Raw genomic sequence first — 20,660 nt, 5'->3', positions numbered from 1 at the left:
GGGCGCCACGCACTCGGCACAGCGCTGGCGTCACCCGCCGAGGGGAGGGGATTCCCCCCGCCGCTCGAGGGGTGTCCCGCTGACGTCACTGCCAGAGGAAGGGGGTCCCCCTGTGACGTCAGAGCCTGCGGGAAGGAGGTCCCGGGGACGGGCGAGGGCCAGGGGGTCCGTCCCGGGGAGCAACAGGCGSGGGAGCGCCCCGCTGCCGGTTACCGGCTGTCCCGGGTGCAGGGCGCGAAGCTGCCGCGGGAGGGCGCGGGGGGCGGTGGCTGCCCCCGCCCCGCTTGCCCGCCCCGTCCGCCCCGTCCCGGCTCGTCCCGTCCGGTAGCGGCCGCAGCCCGGAGGAGCAGCGCGCAGCAGGTAGGGTGGCCCGCCCCGCTCCGCGTCCCGCGCCGTTCCCGGGTCCCGCCTGAGGCCCCCGACGGTTCCCCTCGTTCTTTCGACTCCCCGCCGCCCGGTTCGCCCCCGCACCCCCCCGACCCTCTGCTCTCCGGTGCCACAGACAGCAAGGGGCTGTCCCAGCGCTCTCCCGAGCGTCTCTGGGACCGGGCGAGAGTGGACGGCTGGTCACTAAACAGCGGGGACACGCTGCGAGCCCCCTGCTGMCCCGTCACCGGAGCGGGTGGGGGCACGTCGGGTTGAGGTCCGGCGGCGGGAGGAGGGGGGACGAAGCGCGATCCCGCGAACAGGGACGTGGGGGGACAGGACCCCCACGCGCGGGGTCCCACTGTGGCGCTGGTGCTGTTTTCCGGACTCCACGCGATGGCGTGGAGGGGAATCGGGGCGTGGTGCGGGGTGGTTCGCGGGGGGGCAGCGACACTGGTGCTATGGAGGGTGTCCCCACGGACCCCGTGGGGTGTCTTGGCAGGGGTGAGCACGGGTTTGTGCCCGGCAAGGTGTGGGGGTGACACTATGGAGGTGCGTGGGGACCAGCACCAGCACTGGGTGGTGTGGGGTTGCTGGGGCACAGGAGAACACTTCTGTCCCATGTCTCTGTTCCCCGGGAGGGAGCTGGCAGAGGGTTAGGGATGTGGGGGTGGTAATGCTGATTCCCAGCAAACTTGTGTTGTGTGTGGTGTGGGGCAGCAGGGACATCCCGGTGGGCCGTAGTGACCCACTCGTGTGTGCTGAGCTGGGCTGGGCCGGCCTGGACTGGGCTGGGCTGGGCCGGGACAAGTTGTGTTGTGCTGTGCTTTGCGAGGCAGCTGTGCCCTGCTGTACTGTACCAGGCTGTGCCATGCCATGCCAGGCTRTGCCTCTGTGCTGTGCCATACCAGGCTGTGCTACAGCACAGTGCTGTACTGGTGGGAGCTTCCAGGCTCTTCAAGAGTCAGGCGCTTCCTCAGGCAGACTCAGTGTGGAGAGCCCTGTCCCCCACCCCAAACCATGATCCCCTTCTTGGGTGATCCGTGTTGCCCTAGGGAGCCCACGGAGCTCGTGGCAGGGTCCTGAGTCTGGCAGGAATGCCAGGGTGGATGGGGGGGACACAGCCCTGTGCTACCCATGGGGCTGTGAAAGGGATGATGCCTGCGCCCYGTCTCCCCACCACATGTGCCATATCTGTGCTGAGTCATGGTGCCACGGCAGAGTAGCACCCTCTCCCCAGGGACTGTGTCATGCCAGAGCCACTGAGCCGGTCCTGAGTGGCCATGTACCATCGAGCTTGTGACCTCTCTGTCGGGACTGTGCAGTACCATGGACCGAGGAGGGTTCGGAGTGCTGCCTGCTTCCCTGGGTGTGGCAGCCGCAGGGACCCGTCAGGCTGGTTCCTTCCCTGTGCCCAAGGCTAACCCATGGGGTGGGAACAGGAGGGGCTGGAGCAGTCTCAAGGTGCTGGTCCTGGCACAGGGTAGGACACTGCTGATGATCCTGTGCTGTCCAGATACACTCCTCTTTTCCCAGACACCTACGTTCCCTCCTTGGGASTCTGGTCCACTATAACTTGAGTGCCAGTCACAGAACCTTTCCCRGGGTCAGGGTCCTATTTTGGGCTCTTCCCTGGCCTCACAGATGAGGCRGTACYAGGGGGCACCATGTGCTTTCTGGGAARCCACAGTGTGGAGAAAGTGAACTTCCTATCCGTGTGGTCACTGCCATGCCGGTTATTTATTTTTGGCGCTGTCGTCATTGCGATGACGTAGGGCAGTGTGACTGTGGCAGCTCTGCCATGGCCCGGGCAGTTGGATGGCAGGAGGGAATGGAGGGACAGACACGGAACTGTTCCTCCAGCCCAGCATGGCTGGCATGGGTGTGCCCCCGGCATTGCTGCCTGTCCAGCCTGGCTGTGGGAAACACTGGCGTCACATAGGAGGAAGTGTCTGATCCCCTCCCAGTCCAGTCCTGGTTAGGATCAGATCCTGGTTCCTTCCCTGGGATGGCCCCAAGATCACATCACTGCTGTGGGCAGGAGGGTTGTGGGGGGTCCTGGCACCTGCCTGTGGTCTGGGGTGCCAGTGCTGAGGGGGTGGGAGGTGGGTAAAGGCCTGGCACTGTCTCCTGGCAGTGCTGTTGTTTTCCTGGCCTTGGAGATCCTGCTTTCCTTCTCCTCCTCCTGCTGGGGCCAAGCCCAGCTGCTGGCCCTGAGCCCAGSCTGCCTGCTCACAGCTGCCAGGGGCTCTGTCAGGGGACCTGGTGTGGCCGAGGAGGGGAGCTCAGCACCGGCAGGGTCCCARCTCCACTCCCGAGGAAGAGTCCATCTGCAGTAGAGGTGACATGGGTGTGGCTTGTCCTTATAATTCCCTGAGGGGACTCAGGAGTTCYGGAGCCCCTGTGTGGCCCATGTGGCTATTGGATGGGAGACACCCTGAAATGGGGAGGGGCAGCGGGGTCTGTGTGGCTGTGATAAGGATCAGACCCTGTGTTTCCCAAGCAGTCGGCAGGGTGGTGCCATTTGTCCTCAGTGTGGTGCTACCAGGAGCCACAGAGCAGACGGGGGTGCTGCTCCCTGGCAATGTCAGGGTGGGCTTCAGAGWCTGGAGAAGTCAAATCCCTTCTGGAAAGGTCACGTCCCTGACACAGCCTGAGTCAGCGCGTGGCTGCACCCTGCCCGTGGCTGACCACTGACGCAGGTGCCGGGGATTCAGGGCACAGGAATGCGGGTGGCCCCAGCCAAGGGGCAGTGGGGACATCCCTTGTCACTCATTGACCTGCTGGCATTGAGGCCAACTTGTCATTACTAATTAGGAGCCACTATTAAAGGGGGAGGGGGAAGTTTTGTGGCTGCACGATGCCTGTGGCTCCACTCGCCAAGAACACGTCCTGCCCAGGGAGGGGGACCTGTGCTGAAGCCCCACATTGTCTCTCCCCTGCAGGTGCCTGTGGGAGACGCGGGGAGCCAGCATGTCACAGCCCAGCGCACCCCCACCCTACGATGACAAGAACCCGCTCTACCCCCCGCCCCCAGCGGGGTACCCCCAGCCCCCCCACTATGCTGGGGGGTACCCGCAGCCCGGGGGGTACCCGCAGCCCGGGGGATACCCTGCAGGGGCGGGGTACCCGCAGCCAGGGGGGTACCCAGCATCAGGGAGGTACCCTCATCCGGGGATGGCCATGCCCACCATGCCTATGCGGTTCGGTAAGTGGGGCACCTTGGTTTCTTTGGGGAGGGCMCTATAAACAGGGGTGCTGTGAGGGGCTGCACAGCTGACCCTGGTACTGAGGGGTGTCCACCACCACAGGTGAYGATGGCCTTGGGGATGGCTCCCCCTTCCAATCAGTTGACTGGGACGACAGAAAAGTCCGGCACACCTTCATACGCAAGGTGAGTCCTGAGGGACGAGAGGCACCTGGCAGAGTGGGGGTGACCCAAGTACTGACCCTCCTGTCTCTTGCAGGTCTATGCCATCATCTCCCTGCAGCTCCTGGTGACAGTGGGAATCATCTCCGTGTTCACCTTTGTGTGAGTAGAGGGTTCCTCCTTACCCTTGTCTTGAAAAGGAGGGGAGCCTGACCCTGTGTTCCTTGGGGGGTGTTCAGAGGGGACAGTAGCTGCTGTCTTGTCTCCCTCACACTCGTCCCTCCTGTCCCACAGCAACCCTGTCCGCTCCTTYGTCCAGAGGAATGTCGCCGTCTACTACGCCTCATAGTGAGTAGGGGCTCTGCCAGCTCGCAACCCCCCAGCTCGTGCCCCCACATYCGCAGCCTCCCAGCCCAGGGGCTGGTCCTGCTAGGGGGTTGTGGGGCTGACACCTGCTGTCCCTTCTTGCAGTGCCGTGTTCCTGGTGACCTACCTAGTGCTGGCCTGCTGCCAGGGTCCCCGGTGAGTCTCTGGGACCCCCAGGGTGGGGTGTGTGGATATGGGGGTGGTGTCTCCAGAGAATCAAGATGGGTTCATGCCTGGGGCTGCCCCTGGGTGATGGGAACCAGGGGGACACGRCCTGGTTGCTGTTACTAGCTCACCTCTCTCCTGTTTCATCTTCAGGAGACGCTTCCCCTGGAATATTATCCTGCTGAGCATCTTTGTGAGTGGGCTGGGACTGGTGAGGGGTCCTGGTGGTGCCCCATGGTGGGCTGGGAGGGATAGGAGGATGTGTGGGCAGGTGAGCAGCCCACTGAGCTCACCCTTCTCTCCCACAGACGCTGGCCATGGGGCTGATGACAGGCACGATTGCCAGGTACGCCCTGGGGACCCTGCGGTGGCAGGATCCTGTCCTCCACAATGCAGCCAGCTCAAGTGAGAGGCTGCAGGGAGCCAGGGGACACTCCAGTCCCTTTGGCTCAGGGACTGTAGGGTTCCCATCCAGGACGGGCTGTGGGGGAGGGTCAACAACACACCCCTCTGGCAGGGGGATGCTGATGTGGGAGGTGACTGCTGTCCCCTGTCTATAGCATGTACCAGACKAAAGCTGTCCTGATTGCCATGATCATCACTGCCATTGTGGCCATCGTTGTGACGATCTTCTGCTTCCAGACCAAGGCAAGGAGAGGGATGCACCCTGCCCTGCCCTCTGTGGGCCAGGTGGGGGGAGCTGGTCAATGGGGACACCCCGGGCTCTCCTGTGACATACATGTGTGTGTCCCCATCAGGTTGATTTTACATCGTGTCCRGGGCTATTCTGCGTGCTGGGCATCGTGGTCATGGTGACTGGGATTATCACTGCCATTGTCCTTTCCTTCAAATATGTGAGTGGGGGGGACACAGGGGCTGTGGGGTGCTGTGGATGTTCCTGGTTGGGTATCCCGAGGGCTGGTGCAAGCAGGGGTTTGGGTGGTCCCTTTTCTGGGAAGCAGGGTGTGGTGCCAGGCATGGAAGGCAGCTTGCCTGCAGGGAGAGGGTGTGTCAGCATCAGCAGCAGCTCCTTGGGAGCCGGGTGCGGGCAGGACCTGCCCTGCCTTGCCTGCTGCCTGCCAGCAGCCCCGCTCACCCTGCCCGTGTCCCCTTCCTGCACAGGTCCCCTGGCTCCACATGCTGTACGCGGCCATTGGGGCCATCGCGTTCACACTGGTGAGTTGAYGGCTGGAGTGTGTGCAGAGTGTGTYGGGCAGGGACTGGGGATGGAGCAATTCCCCCTTGGTCCTTTCCTGACACTCTCTGTCCCCGCAGTTCCTTGCCTATGACACCCAACTCGTGCTGGGGAACAGGAAGAACACACTGAGCCCCGAGGAATACGTCTATGGTGCCCTCACCATCTACACCGACATCATCTACATCTTCACCTTCATCCTGCAGATAGTGGGCCGGGATTAGCCCTGGGACTCCTCCTGTCCCTCTCCGGCTGTCCTTCACCCCTCCTCTGGTCTCTGTACAGGATAGTCTGCTTAACTGTGACTCCTAATGCTTTGGCATTCCTACTTGTAGGCTGCTAAGGAAAGGGCTTTCCTTGATCATCCCCCAACAAGCCTCTGAGGGCAGTGGAGGGGTCTAGGTGCCAGCAGTTAGGCAGTTTAGTCCAGTTCTGGCACTGCTTACCAAGGCTGTACAAATGGCGTTGGGCTGGCAGTGGAATGTCACAGCCCTGCCTGGGCACAGGGAGTTGGCAGCGGCTGCTGGGAACGTGTTGGATTTTTTTGGCAGAGAACAGTTGGTGTCRTTCACTCTGTGCCTTAAATGTGGCTCTAGCCATGCCCCATCCCCAAGCTGTTGCTGTGCCTGGTGCAGGCAGGGAGCAGCTGGGACCTCCGTGACAGAGCTCACATTGCACAGGCTCTGCAGCCACGGATGTGGGCAAAGTTGCACTTGCTAAATAAAACACTTCAGTTTTCCAGACGCTCCCTGTCTTATTGGTGTGGCAACTCCCTCAAAAACCTGTGGGCAGCCTCAGCAGGGGCTACRGCCTGGTGCAGCACAAACACTGCTTTAGGATGGGAAAACCAAGGTCAAACTGCTCCAGGCCTGGCCTGCCCCCCTGCCTGTGGGCACAAGCCTGTTGCAGAACAGCTGGGCCCYCCCTGCTGAGGCAGGCAGAGCCTGAGGATGAGCAGTGAGGGAGCAACCACAGTGGTACTGAGCTGTTTCACTTTATTTGTTCCTATTCAGCTCCATGACTGCTTCATGGTGTAGACAGGCAGGGCAGGTGCCAGTGTCATGTGCTCCATGGGGCTGGTGTCCCCTTGGCCAGTCCTTCCAAGGTGCCACCTGGGGATGAGGGGGGCAGCTTGTCTATGCCCCCCTGACCACCCTCTTGTATCGCTCTGTCTCATACTCGCCCTGGTTGGCTTCCATCATCTTTTGGCGGATTTTGAGCTGTTCAAGGCGGTTTTTGTCCACTTGCCGTTTGGCCAGGAGGAAGAGGATGATGCCGGTAGGCAATCCAATGGCCCTGCAGGACAGCCAGCAGTTAAGGAGATGGAGAGARTTGGCGGGGAAACTGTGCCACTCCGGGGCTGCATGGACAGTGCTGTGCTCAGCTCTACAGTGCCCCACGCCTCCCGTTCCACCACAGTTCCATAGAGCAGCGCAGCCTCCCAGTGMCAATCCTCTCCCAGCACCCGAGCCACTCACCAGGCCACCCCCACTGGCTTCATCGGGTTCTTGGCCTTGCGTGTGGGGATGTACTCCACCCCCTCGGGGAGTCCCCCGCTGCCAGGCTCCGGACTGGCCCGTTGTCCCGCCGGCCGGTGGCAGYTCCGCCCAAGGAGCCGTGTGCGCCGGGGGTCCGGCCGCCCCCAGGCCCTGGTGGGACACGCTGCCACCAGCAGTCCTAGGCGGAGAGAAGCAGGAGGAGCAGCCATGGGGTAGAGTGTTACGGGGCCCAGGCCGGGCTGCCTGAAGCTCCTGTCCCTGCCCTTACCCCTGGTGGCCATTCCCTGTTCATCCCCATCCCGACCCCCATCCCCCGTCCCCCTGCCATAGCCTCCGCCCTTCCGCCAGAGGGCGCTCGAAGGCGGAGTCTGAGCCCCGCGGAGCGTGACCAAGCCTGGAGGGGCGTGGCTGTAAGCCCTTCCCTCAGCGGGGCGGGCCGGGGTGCGTCTGGGGGCCGTGTGCCGGAGGCTGCGGGACCGTGCCGTGAGGGCGGCGGCGGGACTGTCCTGGTCCCCCCACCCCGGGGCTGCCCCGTGCACCCGCGCGCCGCCGYCCGTTACCCCACAATCCGCCTCGCGCCGCCGCCATGGTGCCCTTGTGCTGCGGTCCCGCTGCATGCCGGGAATTGCAGTCCCGCCGCGCAGGAACGGTGGGCGGGCGGCGCTGCACGGCCCGTGCTCAGAACTACATCTCCCATAGAGCATGGCGCGGGGCGGGGCCTGCCCGCTCTGCTGGCGGAACAGGAGGGGCCCCGCGCGGCCTCGGGCCGTGGTTGGCGGGCGGTGGGCGGGCACTGGCTGGGGCGGGGCGCGCGGCGGAAGCGGCGGAAGCGGCGGAAGCGGCGGAAGCGGCGGAAGCGGCGGAAGCGGCGGAAGCGGCGGAAGCGGCGGAAGCGGCGGCGGCGGCGGGGTGGGTCGGCATGGAGCCCGGGGAGGGCCCGGGGCCGCTGGGCCTGCACGGCGACGAGGAGATCATCGAGGTGGTGGAGCTGGGCCCGCTCGGGCCGGGTGAGACGGGGTGCCCTGCGTCGCGCACCGGACAGGGCCTGCAGGGGCTTCTGCCTCCCGCCGGGACACCGGGAGCGCTGCGGCCCCACCCCACTGCCAGGCCTGGCCGGTGCATCCCCCTGGCCGGCGGCCTCTCCCCGCATAGCGCCTGCTTCCCCTGCGGTTTCCCTGCTCTGGGTCCCGTGGCCGCGGCGGCGTCGCGCATTCCCCGCTGCCCCGTCCCGCAGGGACCCCCGCTGCCCGCCGAGCCCGCAGCCTGAGAGGGCTGAGCCGGGCAGGCCCCGAGCCGCGCCGTGACCTTCGCCCTCTGCAGATGACCTGGCCGAGGAGATGGAGGACGTGGACTTTGAGGATGAAGGGGCAGAAGAGCCGGATGCCGAGGCTTGGGACTCGGAGGATGACGAGGGGCTGGAGGACGGCATGGAGGCACAGGACGACAGTGAGGTCACGTTCTCCCTCCACTCGGGTGAGTGCTGAGCACGGGCAGCAGCGGCTGGGACTCCTCTCGGGACCTGGTCTCACCTTAGCTTTTCCCAGAGCCCAGGGGTGCAGAGGGCCTTGCCAGGTTGCTGTCTCCCAGCCTTCCTGGGACAGCCATCAGGAGTCAGACCTGTCCTGGGCTTGTTTCTGCCTTATGCTCTGGCAGAGGAGCCCTTTGGGCCTCCCATCATGGCAGCTGGCCCTAAGCTCAGCAGAAAGCCTGTGCTGCTCTTCCCCGACGTGAAGAATTGATTCCCACTGGGCTGGGTTGGAAGTTCAACTTGCTGACATCTTACCCAGACCCAGTGCTGCGTGGGGTTTAGATCCGCTGGGAACATCAGGTGAGGCAGGATCGGCACCTTATTCATGCAGCCTCTCTTTACTCTTTTGTGAAGCTTCTGTCTTCTGTGTGAGCCTTGACCCCAAGACCAACACGCTGGCAGTGACAGGTGGGGAGGACGACAAGGCTTTCGTGTGGCGTGTGAGCGATGGGGAGCTCCTGTTTGAGTGCTCAGGTGAGGTGCAGTGAAGAGCTGTGTCCCCTCCCAGCTGGTTCTGTCTGGAAGCATTTTTCCCCAGCTGATGCTGTGCTGGAGCTGTGCTGACCATCTTTCATAGCTTGGCTTGAGCAGTCTCTGTCCCCTGATATTTTTAGGACACAAGGACTCGGTCACCTSTGCTGGCTTCAGTYACGACTCTGTGTTCGTGGCCACGGGTGACATGTCTGGGCTTATCAAAGTGTGGCGGGTGGATGCCAAGGAGGAAGTGTGGTCCTTTGAGGTGGGGGACTTGGAGGTGAGTAGTGGAACCCCTGGTGCCGTGGGAAGCTCCCCAGCCAGCAAGTGGGGCAATAGCACCTCTGTGACACTGCCTGTCCCTCTCTCTGCCCAGTGGATGGAGTGGCACCCTCAAGCCCACGTACTTCTGGCAGGCACGGCTGATGGCAACACCTGGATGTGGAAGATCCCCAGCGGGGACTGCAAAACTTTTCAGGGTCCAGCATGCCCAGCCACATGTGGCAGGATCCTGCCTGATGGTGAGGCATGGGCCCTCTCTCCAGCCTCCAGCTCTGTGTGGGCCATCTGCCCTCCTGCTTCTGCCAGTCTGTGCTGAGTGGGAGGTGGAGGGATGAGGAGGGCCCTTTCTCTATCTGCTGTCTCTGTCTCACCCAGGGAAGCGAGCAGTGGTGGGATATGAGGACGGGACCATGCGCATCTGGGACCTAAAACAGGGAACCTCGCTGCATGTCCTGAAAGGTAAGGAAGAGGTTTATCACCGAGGGTGCTCTCACCTGGGAAACAGCCCTTTTAGTGGGATTTGACCTCTGCCTGGGTGGAGAGGGGGCATCCTGTGAGGACTGGGGGGAGCCTGGCACTGAGTTTCCCTGTTCCCACTGGTTCCTTGCCAGGGTGCTGGCAGAGCTGGGCAGGGTGGAGGCTGCAGGAGGATGGGTTTTGACATCCACTGGGTCTCTGTGGGGAGGACACGTAAAGCTCATACCTGCTGCTCCCTCCTCAGGCCAGGATGGCCATCAGGACCCCTTGACGTGTGTGGCCAGCAACCAGGATGGCAGTTTGATCATGACGGGCTCTGTGGACTGTCATGCCAAGCTGGTCAACTCTGCCACGGGCAAGGTGGGTCTGTGTGGGGAGGGCAGAGCCAGGAGCGCTGGGGACCCCCAGGGCCATCGTGCGGCCATTGGCAGCCAGCAGGCGGCGCCCTCGCCTCGCCGGTGGAGCCTGGGCTGGAAGTTCCCTCTTGTTTGCTCCCAGGAGCTGAGGATTTGGGGCCGGGGCTTGTTCTGCTGAGGGTGCATGCAGGCTTGGTACCGAGTAAGGAACAGGACCTCTATGCATCGGGGTTTCCTTCCCTCGGGGTACAGTCACCCTCCCTCTACCCAGGTGGTGTGCGTGTTCAAGATGGAGAGTGTGACCCCCAAGGCACCCATCGGTGAGGGCGAGGAGGCAGAGTCCAACTCGGTGGAATCACTGGGCTTCTGTAATGTGTGAGTGTTGGGACAGCCCCTCTTCAGTGCTAGATCTTATAGGGGTTGTCAAACTGATCCATTTGCATCCCTTGCGTGCAATCCTTCCCGGCTGGGCATGGAGATCCGAGATCACTTGGGTGTTAGGCCAAGGAACAACAGCTGCTCAGTTCTTCCTGCAGCTGTTGAGATTCTGGCCTAGCCTGATGGACCACTGTTTGGCTGGGGTACTCTCTGGACATGGCGAGAATTTTCCTGGACCTTGTTGTCTTGCTCACGAACCATGGGCTGGTTGCTGACTTGCTGTCCTACTGGATTTCCCGAATGGGGTGTTTCACAGCTCCAGCCATCATGTTGTCCCTCATCTTAATACATTGCAGCCCTCAGCACAGGGTTGGCCTTGACCTGAATCGTTTTCATGTTTTCATCCCTGCTTCCCCATGTTCCATGTAACGCCTGTTCCCCTCTGTGCAGGATGCCACTGGCTGCCGTGGGCTACCTGGACGGCACACTGGCTATTTACGACCTCTCCACACAAAGCCTGAGACATAAGTGCCAACACGAGGTACTGCCCTACGCCCTCTTGCAAGGCCTGGGAGGTGGGCTTTGGGCCTGTTGGAGATCTTTGAGTCCAGGGGCCAGTTCCCAATTTGTGCTTCTCCTTTAGCCTTGGGCTTCCCCAAAGGCAGCCGCAGTCTCTGCACAGCAGATGTGCTTGGCCCTGGGTTCTGGCTCTCCTGTGGGGATGGCAGATACTGTGGAGGGGTGGGGGGACACGGGGGGAACTAAGACTCACTGGAGCTCCCTACCGTGGTCTTGCCCTGCCCCAGTCAGGGATTGTGCAGCTGCTGTGGGAGGAGAGCTCGGCCGTGGTGTACACCTGCAGCCTGGACGGGGCAGTGCGGCTCTGGGATGCCCGCTCAGGGAAGATGATCAGCGAGTACCGAGGGCACTCTGCTGAAATTCTCGACTTTGCTGTCAACAAGTGAGTACGCAGCCCATAGACCTCTTTCCTGCTGGGTGAAGGGAGCAGGGATGGCAGGGGCCTCCAGCCTCAGGAGGTTGATTCACAAATTGATTCTCTTCTTTGGGTGTCCTTGGGCTCTGGTCCCGAGGTGGGGGACAGACCCAGGTCCATGCTGAGACTTGAGTGCCTCATGGGGGGGGTTTAGCACTTCAGAGCTGGGCCAGGAGTGATGGTCAGGGATACTGGAAGCCAGGAGTGATGGTCAGGGATACTGGAAGCCCCCAGTCCCACCTCTGAGCCCTGTCTCCCTGCAGGGATGCCTCCATTGTGGTGACCACCTCTGGCGACCACCAAGCCAAAGTGTTCTGCGTCCAGCGCCCCGATCGCTAGAACAGTGTCAAGGGATGATGCCCCGGCGTTGCCCTGCGCCTTGTCTACAGAGGGATGAGGAATATGGTTTCACCACCCTTCCTTCTCCAGTGCGTGCTTTGTAATTTTCCAGCCTGCCCTGCTTTGCCCTCACCAGCTAAGGGCCAAGCCGGGGGTTTTGTATGAAGATGTCTTTTAATTATATAAATTATTTCACTTAACTGAATGCCATCTACTCTGCTTGTTGGGGGGAAGAGGACCTGGGGAGCTATGCTCCCTCCTCAGGGATCTCCCCAGCATCCAACCATGGCCTGAGATCAGTGGCAGAGACTCCCATCCTAGCTCTCCCTGCTAGGGGGAGTAAGGGGGTCAGGGTAGGAGGGAAAGGTGCAGGTTGCTAGCTAAAGGGAGGAGAATCCTGCTCTGTACAGCCCAGGAGTTCCCTAATAGAACAGGCTATTTCCCCAATATGGGTACAGCACCCCTAAGTTCACCACAAGTCATTTGTTTCACAATACAGGAATTATCTCCTTTAGGGCTGTAATTCCAAACACCCCTTCCAGGGCAAGGTTACATGTATTGACAAGCCAAAGGCCCACAGCCCTTTAAGATAGAAAGATCTTCTTTATTAATGAACCCCAACAGTATTTCTTCAGATACAGGAGTTTTGAACTCAAATACTCAGAAGAAATCAAGTTAATATTGCATTATTCTCATAAGAAATACTGCAACTTATTTCCGGTAACATATTGCAAAGCGAAACAGCTTGAAAAGAAAAAAAAATTAAAAAAGAAAAGAAATTAAGTCAATCAAACTGGAATTAAAGTTTTGTTTCTTGGAACGATCGAGTCCTCGCAAGCACAGCTCGTTTCTGCAGATTACTCCCCCAACTGTCGTACAAACAGACCCCGATTGCTTGAATTCCTTATGAGCCCACAGAGGTGCAACATTAAAAGCTACGATTATCTGGTAGCAAGTGCCCCAACCTTCGTTCTCCACGGCAGCCTCTGACCTGGCGTTAACGGGTTGTGAACGTCTTCCCCCTGAAAGGATGCAGAAAGGGGTCAGCACAGCTCCAGGGGGTTGTGGGACTTGTGGTGGGGCACATGCAGCTGAGCTCTCAAAGCCAGGCAGGCACTGCTGGGTTGGAGCTCCCATGGTCACAGGGCTGGGGAGGGGCTGGCTTTTGCAGAGGGGACAACCCTTGTGCCCCAAAGCAAAATGCAAAGGGGACATGACAGAACACAGAGAAAAAAGGACACCAAGGGGCTCCGGGCAGGGGGCAAGGAGAGGGCAAGGACCTAAGCAGAGGGCAAGGACCCAAGCAGAGGGCAAGGACCCAAGTGAAATGTTCACACAATTGTGCTCCTCCCTCCACTCTAGGTGCTTGTTCACAAGAGGGAGCCAGCCAGCATGGTGGCCTAACCCCAGCCATCAGCTGGTCAAGGGCAGCCAGGGACTGAGGAGCTGCAGACACACCTGCAGCAAAACCTGCTCCTGTGCCCACAAACTGCAAGGATGGACCTGGTTCCTCTCCCTGCCATGAACTGGAGATGCCCGAGAACTGGACAGCCAGCTCTGATATAACAAGGAAAAAGCCCCAGGAATGCCACCAAGGGGCTTGGTGGGGGGAAAGTGAAGACAGAAGGGCTTGCAAAGACATGTATGAGCCTTTTGCAAAGGACCTGCCAACACAGGGTTTTACCACAGACCCAGCTCCTCACAGGCTATCGGAGGCAGTAAGCTGTGCGTCACCCCCACAGCACCCCAGCCTGCCCTGGACTGCGGTATGCCAAGCTGAGCAAGACAGAGCTTGTGGCTAGCAGAGAAGCCCAGAGAGCCAGGCCCTGCTTTGCTACTCACGTGATTGTTTTCATTTCTTTTTTCTCTGCATCCGGACGGGCACGGTTGAGCACCTTGAGGAAATCTGACGTTTTCGCCCTCATACGTGTGTGAATATAGGCCTGTGTTTCATTAGGATAAAATGGGGACACGTCAGGACCCTGTCTTCATAGCTGAGATTTCAGGACATGTCAAAAGCCAGGTCACTCTGAACAATTACCCTCATTTCTGTTCCCAGAAATGAAATAAACCAAATCCAAAAGGGAAAAATCTTACTTCACTGCTAGAATGAAAAGAGTCTTGTATCCAAGAGCAGGGAGAAGGCAATGATGCATCATTTGCCACCCCTACATGACTGGGGAAGGCAATGGCAGACCCAGTTCTTAAGGAGCACCCTGTCTCCCTTCTCCCCCTTCAGCACCCAGGTTAGATGGGCTGAAGCCACCCTGTGTTCCCTGGCCCTCGTACCTTCGAGCACTTGATGTGATAGTGCAGATAGTCCCGGAATGTGTGGATCAGGTTTATGGTGTTGTCTCTGGCTGCAGCATTGGTGTGACGGGGGAACAGCACTGAAAGACGAAACCAACATAGACCATTAGCATCTCCTGAGGCTGCCCAAGGCCTTCAGGATACTCCAATGCTGGAGGCTTCAGGKTGTGCTGCATTGAATCCCTGCCTTGCTCTCTATAAAGAGCCCTTTACTCTTGACACATACCAAGAGTAAGCAGCACTTGTGATTTAAAATGCAAGGCTTAAGAACACTTTTCAACATTTCCCACAGCAGTCTGCAAGATGCAGGCAACGCCAAGTGCCCAGAAACAATGGCAGGTAGGAAACTGCATGACACTGTATCGGTGCTTGGGAGATGCAATTGGAGGAGCAAGCTGGGAGGCAGACCAGGGCACCCAGGCTGCTCAACCAATTTCAAGATCCAGTCTGCCCTGGAATTTTTAAATTGGTGGTGGATCTTTGCCTGGCAGCTTGTTGGCCCTGTAACACAGACTTGGATACAAGCAGGTAAGTTTGCTCTTCCCATAAGCTTGTGCTCTGCTAGGCTTCCCAGATCCAAGGGCCGACAGAACATTTTGTTTGGGTGATGATCTTACCTGAGACTGTCAGATCAGATAACTTGGAAACTTAGCCTCAACAAGAACAAAGTATATGCCATCCCAGACCTGCCCTTTCCAGAGCTGATAGCTGCCTGGGCCTCAAGGCACCATACCCAGCACAGGAGGAGGGCAGCGCTACCTTCACCTTTCCCTGTCTGTGCTCCATCTCTGAACTCTAAACTACATGGACGCTGGCCTGAGAGACCCTAATAACACACCCAACCATCACCCCCAATTTCTCTGGAAGAGGCCTATCCCTTTGAACAGGGCAGGGTTTAGTCTCCTCAACACTTCTACCCAGAGAAAAGTCGTGACTCTGCTGGCCACCACCTCTGCAGGCAGGAGAAAGTGGCTCATCAGTGTTTGGCCCTGAGCAAAGAGGCAGAGCTGGAGAAACAGAACACACTGCCCTGCTGCTGCTCTCCGACTGCCTCTGCTGCTCAAGCACTGCACAGCTCCCTGCAGCTGGATAACCTACAAGTACAGCTGCATGCAACCTTTCACAAGAAACCTCCAGTTTCCACAATATCACAGCAAAACCACTCTTCTCTTTGCTCCCAAATACTGAACTTATTTTGTAGGCAGACACTAAAYAGCTCACTTTCCACTTCCACATCTTCTTGCCCACAGCAGAGCTGAGGTGACCTGATACRGAAARGGGACACTCCAAAGGAGGCRCAYAAGACAGAATGCAACCCCAGAGTCCCTGCAGCCCTCAACGACCCACTTCAACATTCAGGGAAGGTGAATTCCTTTGTGTTTTTCATGCTGCAGCAGGAACCTCTCTCCTCCCCCAGCCATACCCAAGCCTCAGAGCTGGCTGCTTACCAAAGGTGATGTAGCCAATATTATCGCCAACGGCTGCGTCTGTGTCTTTCAGCTCCAAGGGTGGCTCCCTGTGGCTGAAGAGCACCTGTGGGGCTGTGTGACTGGCCCGGCGACCCTCCTTGAACTCCTGAATAAGACAAAGTGAAGGTGATTCCCACTGTGACCCTTCAGCAACATGCTGGAAAAGCAAAAGGGGTTTTCTCACTCGCCAAGGACAATTGCCCAGCTTTTCCTGAATGGATTAAGTTCATCAGGCCAAACACCCAGAAAGCGACCCTTTCTCCCAGCAAAACCAGCCCAAAGTGCCTGGCTTTCAGTGTGTCACAGCCCCACCATGGGTGTTTTGTGGAAGGGACACCTCAGTTTGAGCAAGCACATGAGACAGCACAGCTCCTGCTGGAACTTCAATGCTTCCAGTCAAAGCGGACAGTGCCCATCATTCCAGAGGAACAGCAATTCTCTGGAAGGGCTGCAAGGTCTCCATCACACCTTGTGTGTGTAAAGGTTCTGCCATTTGAGAAACCATCTCCCACCAGGAGTCTGCCCAGGCATCAAGAAGCATCTAGGGGTTTGAAGCATGTATGTGAAGCCTGCTCCTCTTAACGCTTCCCTACACCTTGAAACAATACCTTCAGGCAGGGAGCCCCCTTCCCCCATCTGTGACAACAGCACAACCCCCACCTCACAGGAAATGTACTGGCTGTGCATTTCAAGAACTGTAAGGACCATCTATTTGTGGGACTGGCAATGTCCAGAGACCATTCTCCTGCCCTAAGGCAGGGCAATCTCCCCCCTGCCTCACCGACCTCCAACCCAACCTAACACATTGTCAATTACCCTTGGCCTCTTCTCTAAGCACAGTTTCCCCCAGGAAAGGCAGGAGCATCCATGCCCCTTTTAGAGCAGATCTTTGGGGCTTTCTAATGAAATGCTTAGCTTGCACTTCTGCCTGCTTTTGCCAGAGGGTGAAATGGTTCAAATGGCTTCACTGGTTAGTTAATGGTCACATTTTCTCCATGAGAGCCCAGATGAGCAGCCACCATGCCCAGCTACATTATGCTAGAGCAATAGCTGGACGGAAAGAGCCAGTGTGACTCAGAGTGGAAATTCCTGTGGCTGGGCAGAGGCAGGGTTTGCTGTTGTAAAAACCAAGAATTTGGGACATGGAGACTCCGGGACAGCTGCTGCCTTGAAGCACTGCCATCTTCCCAGGAACCTCACTAACCCCATTTTGTTCACATCATGCCTCCCTTCCCATWTTAAAAGCTGAATTCCAGCCTGAGGGATATGCTTGGTGGGGAAAACCTCAAAGCCAGACCAGATGTGCTGCCTGTAGCTAATGAACACAGYGAACAGAGCTGTGAAATAAGACTTCCATTGCAACAGACAATGGAAGACAATGTCCTGATGACACTTAACACAGGTAAACTGGTCTCCAGCAAACTGGGCCAATAACTTGCTGTCCATGAGCCTGTCAGTAGCATGGCCTGGCCCTTGAACAAGCGGGTTAAAGCTCCTCTACCCCTGCTCCATGGCCATGCCCACACAGGAGGCGCCCTAGGAGCTTCAGTGGATGAGTGAGGGGGGCCAGTAGCATGGATGAACACAGGTACCAGCATGCACTGAGCCTCTCCAGCTGCATGCAGATGTCTCAATCCACACAGGCTGCTCACAGTCATTCACAGGCAAGCAAAGTGTTTACTAGAAGTCTCTCAATGCTTCCCAGCGAAATGGCAGCTGCATAAGGTGAGTCCAAAGGTACTTAGTATATTCATAGCTCAACAAAGCTGAAATTTGAGAGCTGTCACATTGAGTTGCTGAGTCTTTTTGTAGCATTTGAGCATTAGCAGGGAGAATCTTCAAGGTGAAGACCACTCTCAGCTCCATTTCAGGTGTGGCATGACATTGTCTCACCCTTCATCTCCCTTTACAGCCTCCTCAACATGCTCAGCTCCTCAGCTGGCTGGTGAGCCCTACACCATAGCTATCCACACTACAGGGCCTCAGTGTGGGGACTGAAGTATTCACTGTGGTGTTTCTCATCCCTAACACATAATATGGTTGATTGTCCAAATGAGCAAGACTATTGATGATACAGATGCCAATGCAATAGCCAGGAAAATACACTGCCTATGCCTATTAGCATGTTCTTCCATCCCAGTGCAGCATGAAGCAAAGCATTTACATGTGTTAAACCGCCTTTGTGCTCACTTCAGCTCAACTTCAGCAGCTTATTTGGCAATGCTGCTTCAAGCAAGCAGGTATCTGAATTGAGGAGCAGATCCTTTCCCTGTAATGCAGTTTCCATACCTGCATAAACACCTTTCCGATCACCACGTCATCATCGTCCTTAAATACTGTGCTGAACACAACTGTGACACGGTCCTTCTTTGCCTCAACATACCTGCAGGTGGGGAAGAGAGAAGCCAGCTCTAAGAGAGAAGCCTGATCTAAGAAGTTCAAATGGACGAGGAAGCAACTGTGTGACAAGGTCAAGTAGATAAAACAGCCATTCACAGGCCTGGCTGCTGAAAATTTCCCCTCCCTTAAGACAGTATTTACAGGGAGCAAAACATTTCTGCTGGGAGTGGCCAGTTCCTCTCCTGCATGCCGCCACAAGTGCTACCACTAACAGAGACTCTTGTGTAACATCCCAGCAGCCCGAGGCATGAACATTACCCTCATGGGATACTTGTGGCAGCCTAGGACAGGCCCTTATTACCCTGCCAAAGCATGGAGCAGTAGGATTTCCTGACTTTCCATCACAACCTACAGCTGTGCACAGGAGCAGTCGACTGACCTGTCTGATTCCCGTGCTGCTTGGTTTGAACACTTACATTGTCTCATCGTCCCTGTAGTGGATGACTGCTCTTTTTTCTCCATCTTTGCCCTCTTCCTGGAATTTGAAATACTTCTCAAAGACTGAAGCAAAGCAGTTGCGCTTCAACATGCCGGCTTGGTGCACAATGGCATCCTTGTCTGCAGGAAGGTTCTCCAGGTCGTACAGCAAAGAGACATTGTAACCTGGGAAGGGAGAGCCACTAACCTTAATAACCTACATAGGGCCTTAATGAAAGCAGAGACATTTTCTTTAAAGAGACACCTACAGTCTCATTTTTGACTTAAATCCTCCTAAAAGCCCCAGAGGTGAGTTCTTCCCACTCCAAACACTGCCAAAAGCTGTGCTTGAACTCGGCGCGTGGCCATGGCAACGTTCCCAGCGCTCCTTCACCAGCTCCCAGACACACGTGCTGGCTGAACTGCTCCCAAGTTTTTGCAGTGAGTAGGAAGAGACGTTGTCACAGGTAACCATGGTTTTCCTGTGTCTCACAAAGCATCTCTGAGAAGAACAAAGACCCCAACCATGAAGAACAGAGGCTTCCTGGAGGAGGACTGAATAACGAATTACAGCTTGTGCTGCAAGCTCCTTCAGCCCTGACGTGTCTCAGCCACCTTTTAAACTAGCAATTTCAAACTGCCATTCATTGTACAGAGAGCTCCACATATCAAGCTCTTCAAGTGCAGCCTTCATATGAGCATTTCTCAGGTGACTTAAGTAACTTTGGAATTGCATTTACACACACACACACAGACATAGACAGAATGAATGTTATTGCAGGGTTACCTGATTCAGGATTTACCAAGTAGCTTCCATAGACTTTCTTCAATACCTAGAAAAGAAATTAAACATTGAGAGCACAAGCTATCAAGAGTTGTTTCCTCCTGGACAACCTAGGCCATGTTTGGTCTTTTAGAAACATCAAATTACAGTACCTGCCTGCCCTAGTGTAAGAGAACTTAGACAAATATTAAGTCATTGACTTCTGGTACTATTGGCTGTTCCTGCTCTAGGGATGGCTCCTTGAACTCCACTGACAGGGGACATACTGCAGGAGAGGACTCAAAACTGGAACTTTTTCCAGTTCTTACTTGTTGGACTTGTGTGGGGAAGAAGCCATACAGCTCATACCTTCAAAGGAGAGAACTATTAGCAGAGCCTGACACAACAGATCTGAGGGCTTTTCCTCCCATTCAAAGGCAGATGCAAAGTGTTCCTGGTCCCTCTCATGGGACGGCAAGTTCAGAGCACACCGTGGCAGGATGATCACACACTGTCTCAGCCTATTGCACGGACAGATTGGAATTGAGAGGAAACTGCCAGGCAGCTTGGATGCCTCCGAGAAGCAGAACCGCCTACAGCAAAGCAAAAACCTTTCTTCAAACATAATCACTGCTGAATTTTACATCAATGGCAATTTCCAGCTGAGCCATAGCTCTGTGTCAATGAGGGGGCTGGGAACAGGAGGTACTTCACAAGAACATAACAATGCTGTGGTAGAACTGGCCCTCCTGGGATGACACCCACTACCATGTGGAAAGGATACACAGGCGCTCTGCATGCCAAAACCTCCTCTCAGCAGAGAGCCTGCCTACAGCGGCCCAAGAAGGTGCCCTGTCTTAGCAGGAACCTCAGTCTGCATTCCTCAGTGTGCAGTTTCACCAAAGACAGAGCAGAAACAAGCAACATGGTCTGGCAGGGAAGTACAGAAAGCAGCCTTGTGACAACTGGAGATTAAAAAATGTAATTTCTATTTAGTCAGCACTTCCAAGGCAGTCCTGCACAGATCCCATTTTCCTCTAAAAGTTTAGGAAGTTGCCTTCCACCACTACCACACTGGCTGTTAGTGGGTTCCCTTGGGATCACACACTGCACTGATCCTCACTAAACATACTGGGAAGACTCCACCATTTAAGGCTGCTTGACATTCCTGATGCCAGGACAAGTGCCTTCAGTAGCGGTCAATGCTGCTCCTAGAAAGCTCTGCAATCAGGAACCAGGAAAGCAGGACACTCCATCATATCTCTTCTGACCTAGGTGGGTCTTGTGGCAATTCACACGAACTCACTTTGGGTTCAAATCATYTGTCACTCACAAGAAACTGATGCAGCAGTTTCCTTGTTTTCTTCCAAGAACAGACACTTAGAAGCAAAAGCCCACTGATAAGCCCTGGGTGAACCTCATTCACTACCATGCGGAGATTTGAAAACTGACTCAGGAACTGAGTCACACTTCCTGCCTTGCCATCCAACCACAGTTCAGAGAGGCTCCTTC

General features: G+C 56.9%; 4 protein-coding genes across 4 annotated transcripts in view; 2 read left to right on the top strand and 2 right to left on the bottom strand.

Annotated features, from left to right (window-relative positions):
• The window catches only part of PNKD (PNKD metallo-beta-lactamase domain containing), a 12,209-nt gene extending 4,613 nt beyond the window's left edge, over window positions 1–7,596 (bottom strand). The window contains exons 1-2 of the mRNA XM_057367555.1: window positions 7,522–7,596; window positions 6,941–7,139 (exon numbers count right to left, since the gene is read on the bottom strand). Of these exons, the coding sequence (XP_057223538.1) occupies window positions 6,941–7,139; window positions 7,522–7,549 (227 nt within the window). The 5' untranslated portion in view covers window positions 7,550–7,596. The remainder of the gene's footprint in view (window positions 1–6,940; window positions 7,140–7,521) is intronic.
• On the top strand, window positions 279–6,205 carry TMBIM1 (transmembrane BAX inhibitor motif containing 1). The gene is made up of 12 exons (XM_057367554.1): window positions 279–360; window positions 3,312–3,574; window positions 3,678–3,760; window positions 3,834–3,898; window positions 4,031–4,084; window positions 4,208–4,258; window positions 4,421–4,460; window positions 4,576–4,613; window positions 4,828–4,915; window positions 5,026–5,121; window positions 5,390–5,443; window positions 5,543–6,205. The coding sequence occupies exons 2-12, from the start codon at window positions 3,340–3,342 to the stop codon at window positions 5,684–5,686; spliced, it is 948 nt and encodes a 315-aa protein (XP_057223537.1). The 5' UTR covers window positions 279–360; window positions 3,312–3,339; the 3' UTR covers window positions 5,687–6,205.
• A 248-nt stretch (window positions 7,597–7,844) lies between the features above and the next one.
• LOC130574364 (angio-associated migratory cell protein-like) lies at window positions 7,845–11,989 on the top strand. Its single transcript, XM_057367550.1, has 11 exons — window positions 7,845–7,968; window positions 8,282–8,434; window positions 8,844–8,963; window positions 9,104–9,243; window positions 9,340–9,484; window positions 9,621–9,704; window positions 9,967–10,082; window positions 10,350–10,453; window positions 10,907–10,997; window positions 11,263–11,417; window positions 11,714–11,989. The coding sequence occupies exons 1-11, from the start codon at window positions 7,881–7,883 to the stop codon at window positions 11,787–11,789; spliced, it is 1,272 nt and encodes a 423-aa protein (XP_057223533.1). The 5' UTR covers window positions 7,845–7,880; the 3' UTR covers window positions 11,790–11,989.
• Window positions 11,990–12,372: 383 nt separating this feature from the next.
• On the bottom strand, window positions 12,373–19,218 carry LOC130574428 (actin-related protein 2/3 complex subunit 2-like; the record flags this gene model as incomplete). Its single annotated transcript, XM_057367655.1, has 7 exons — window positions 12,373–12,811; window positions 13,632–13,732; window positions 14,079–14,179; window positions 15,548–15,674; window positions 17,858–17,951; window positions 18,385–18,571; window positions 19,173–19,218. Coding segments are annotated over 7 exons (681 nt in total), but the record flags the coding sequence as incomplete, so codon positions are not given.
• Window positions 19,219–20,660: the final 1,442 nt, after the last annotated feature.

The sequence above is a fragment of the Malurus melanocephalus genome, unplaced genomic scaffold (assembly GCF_030028575.1).
Source record: "Malurus melanocephalus ecotype Western Australia unplaced genomic scaffold, MMel_1.1 scaffold_81, whole genome shotgun sequence".
NCBI lineage: Eukaryota > Metazoa > Chordata > Aves > Passeriformes > Maluridae > Malurus > Malurus melanocephalus.
The sequence above is the reverse complement of the archived record's forward strand: the minus strand, read 5'-3'. Positions and strand labels throughout refer to the sequence as shown.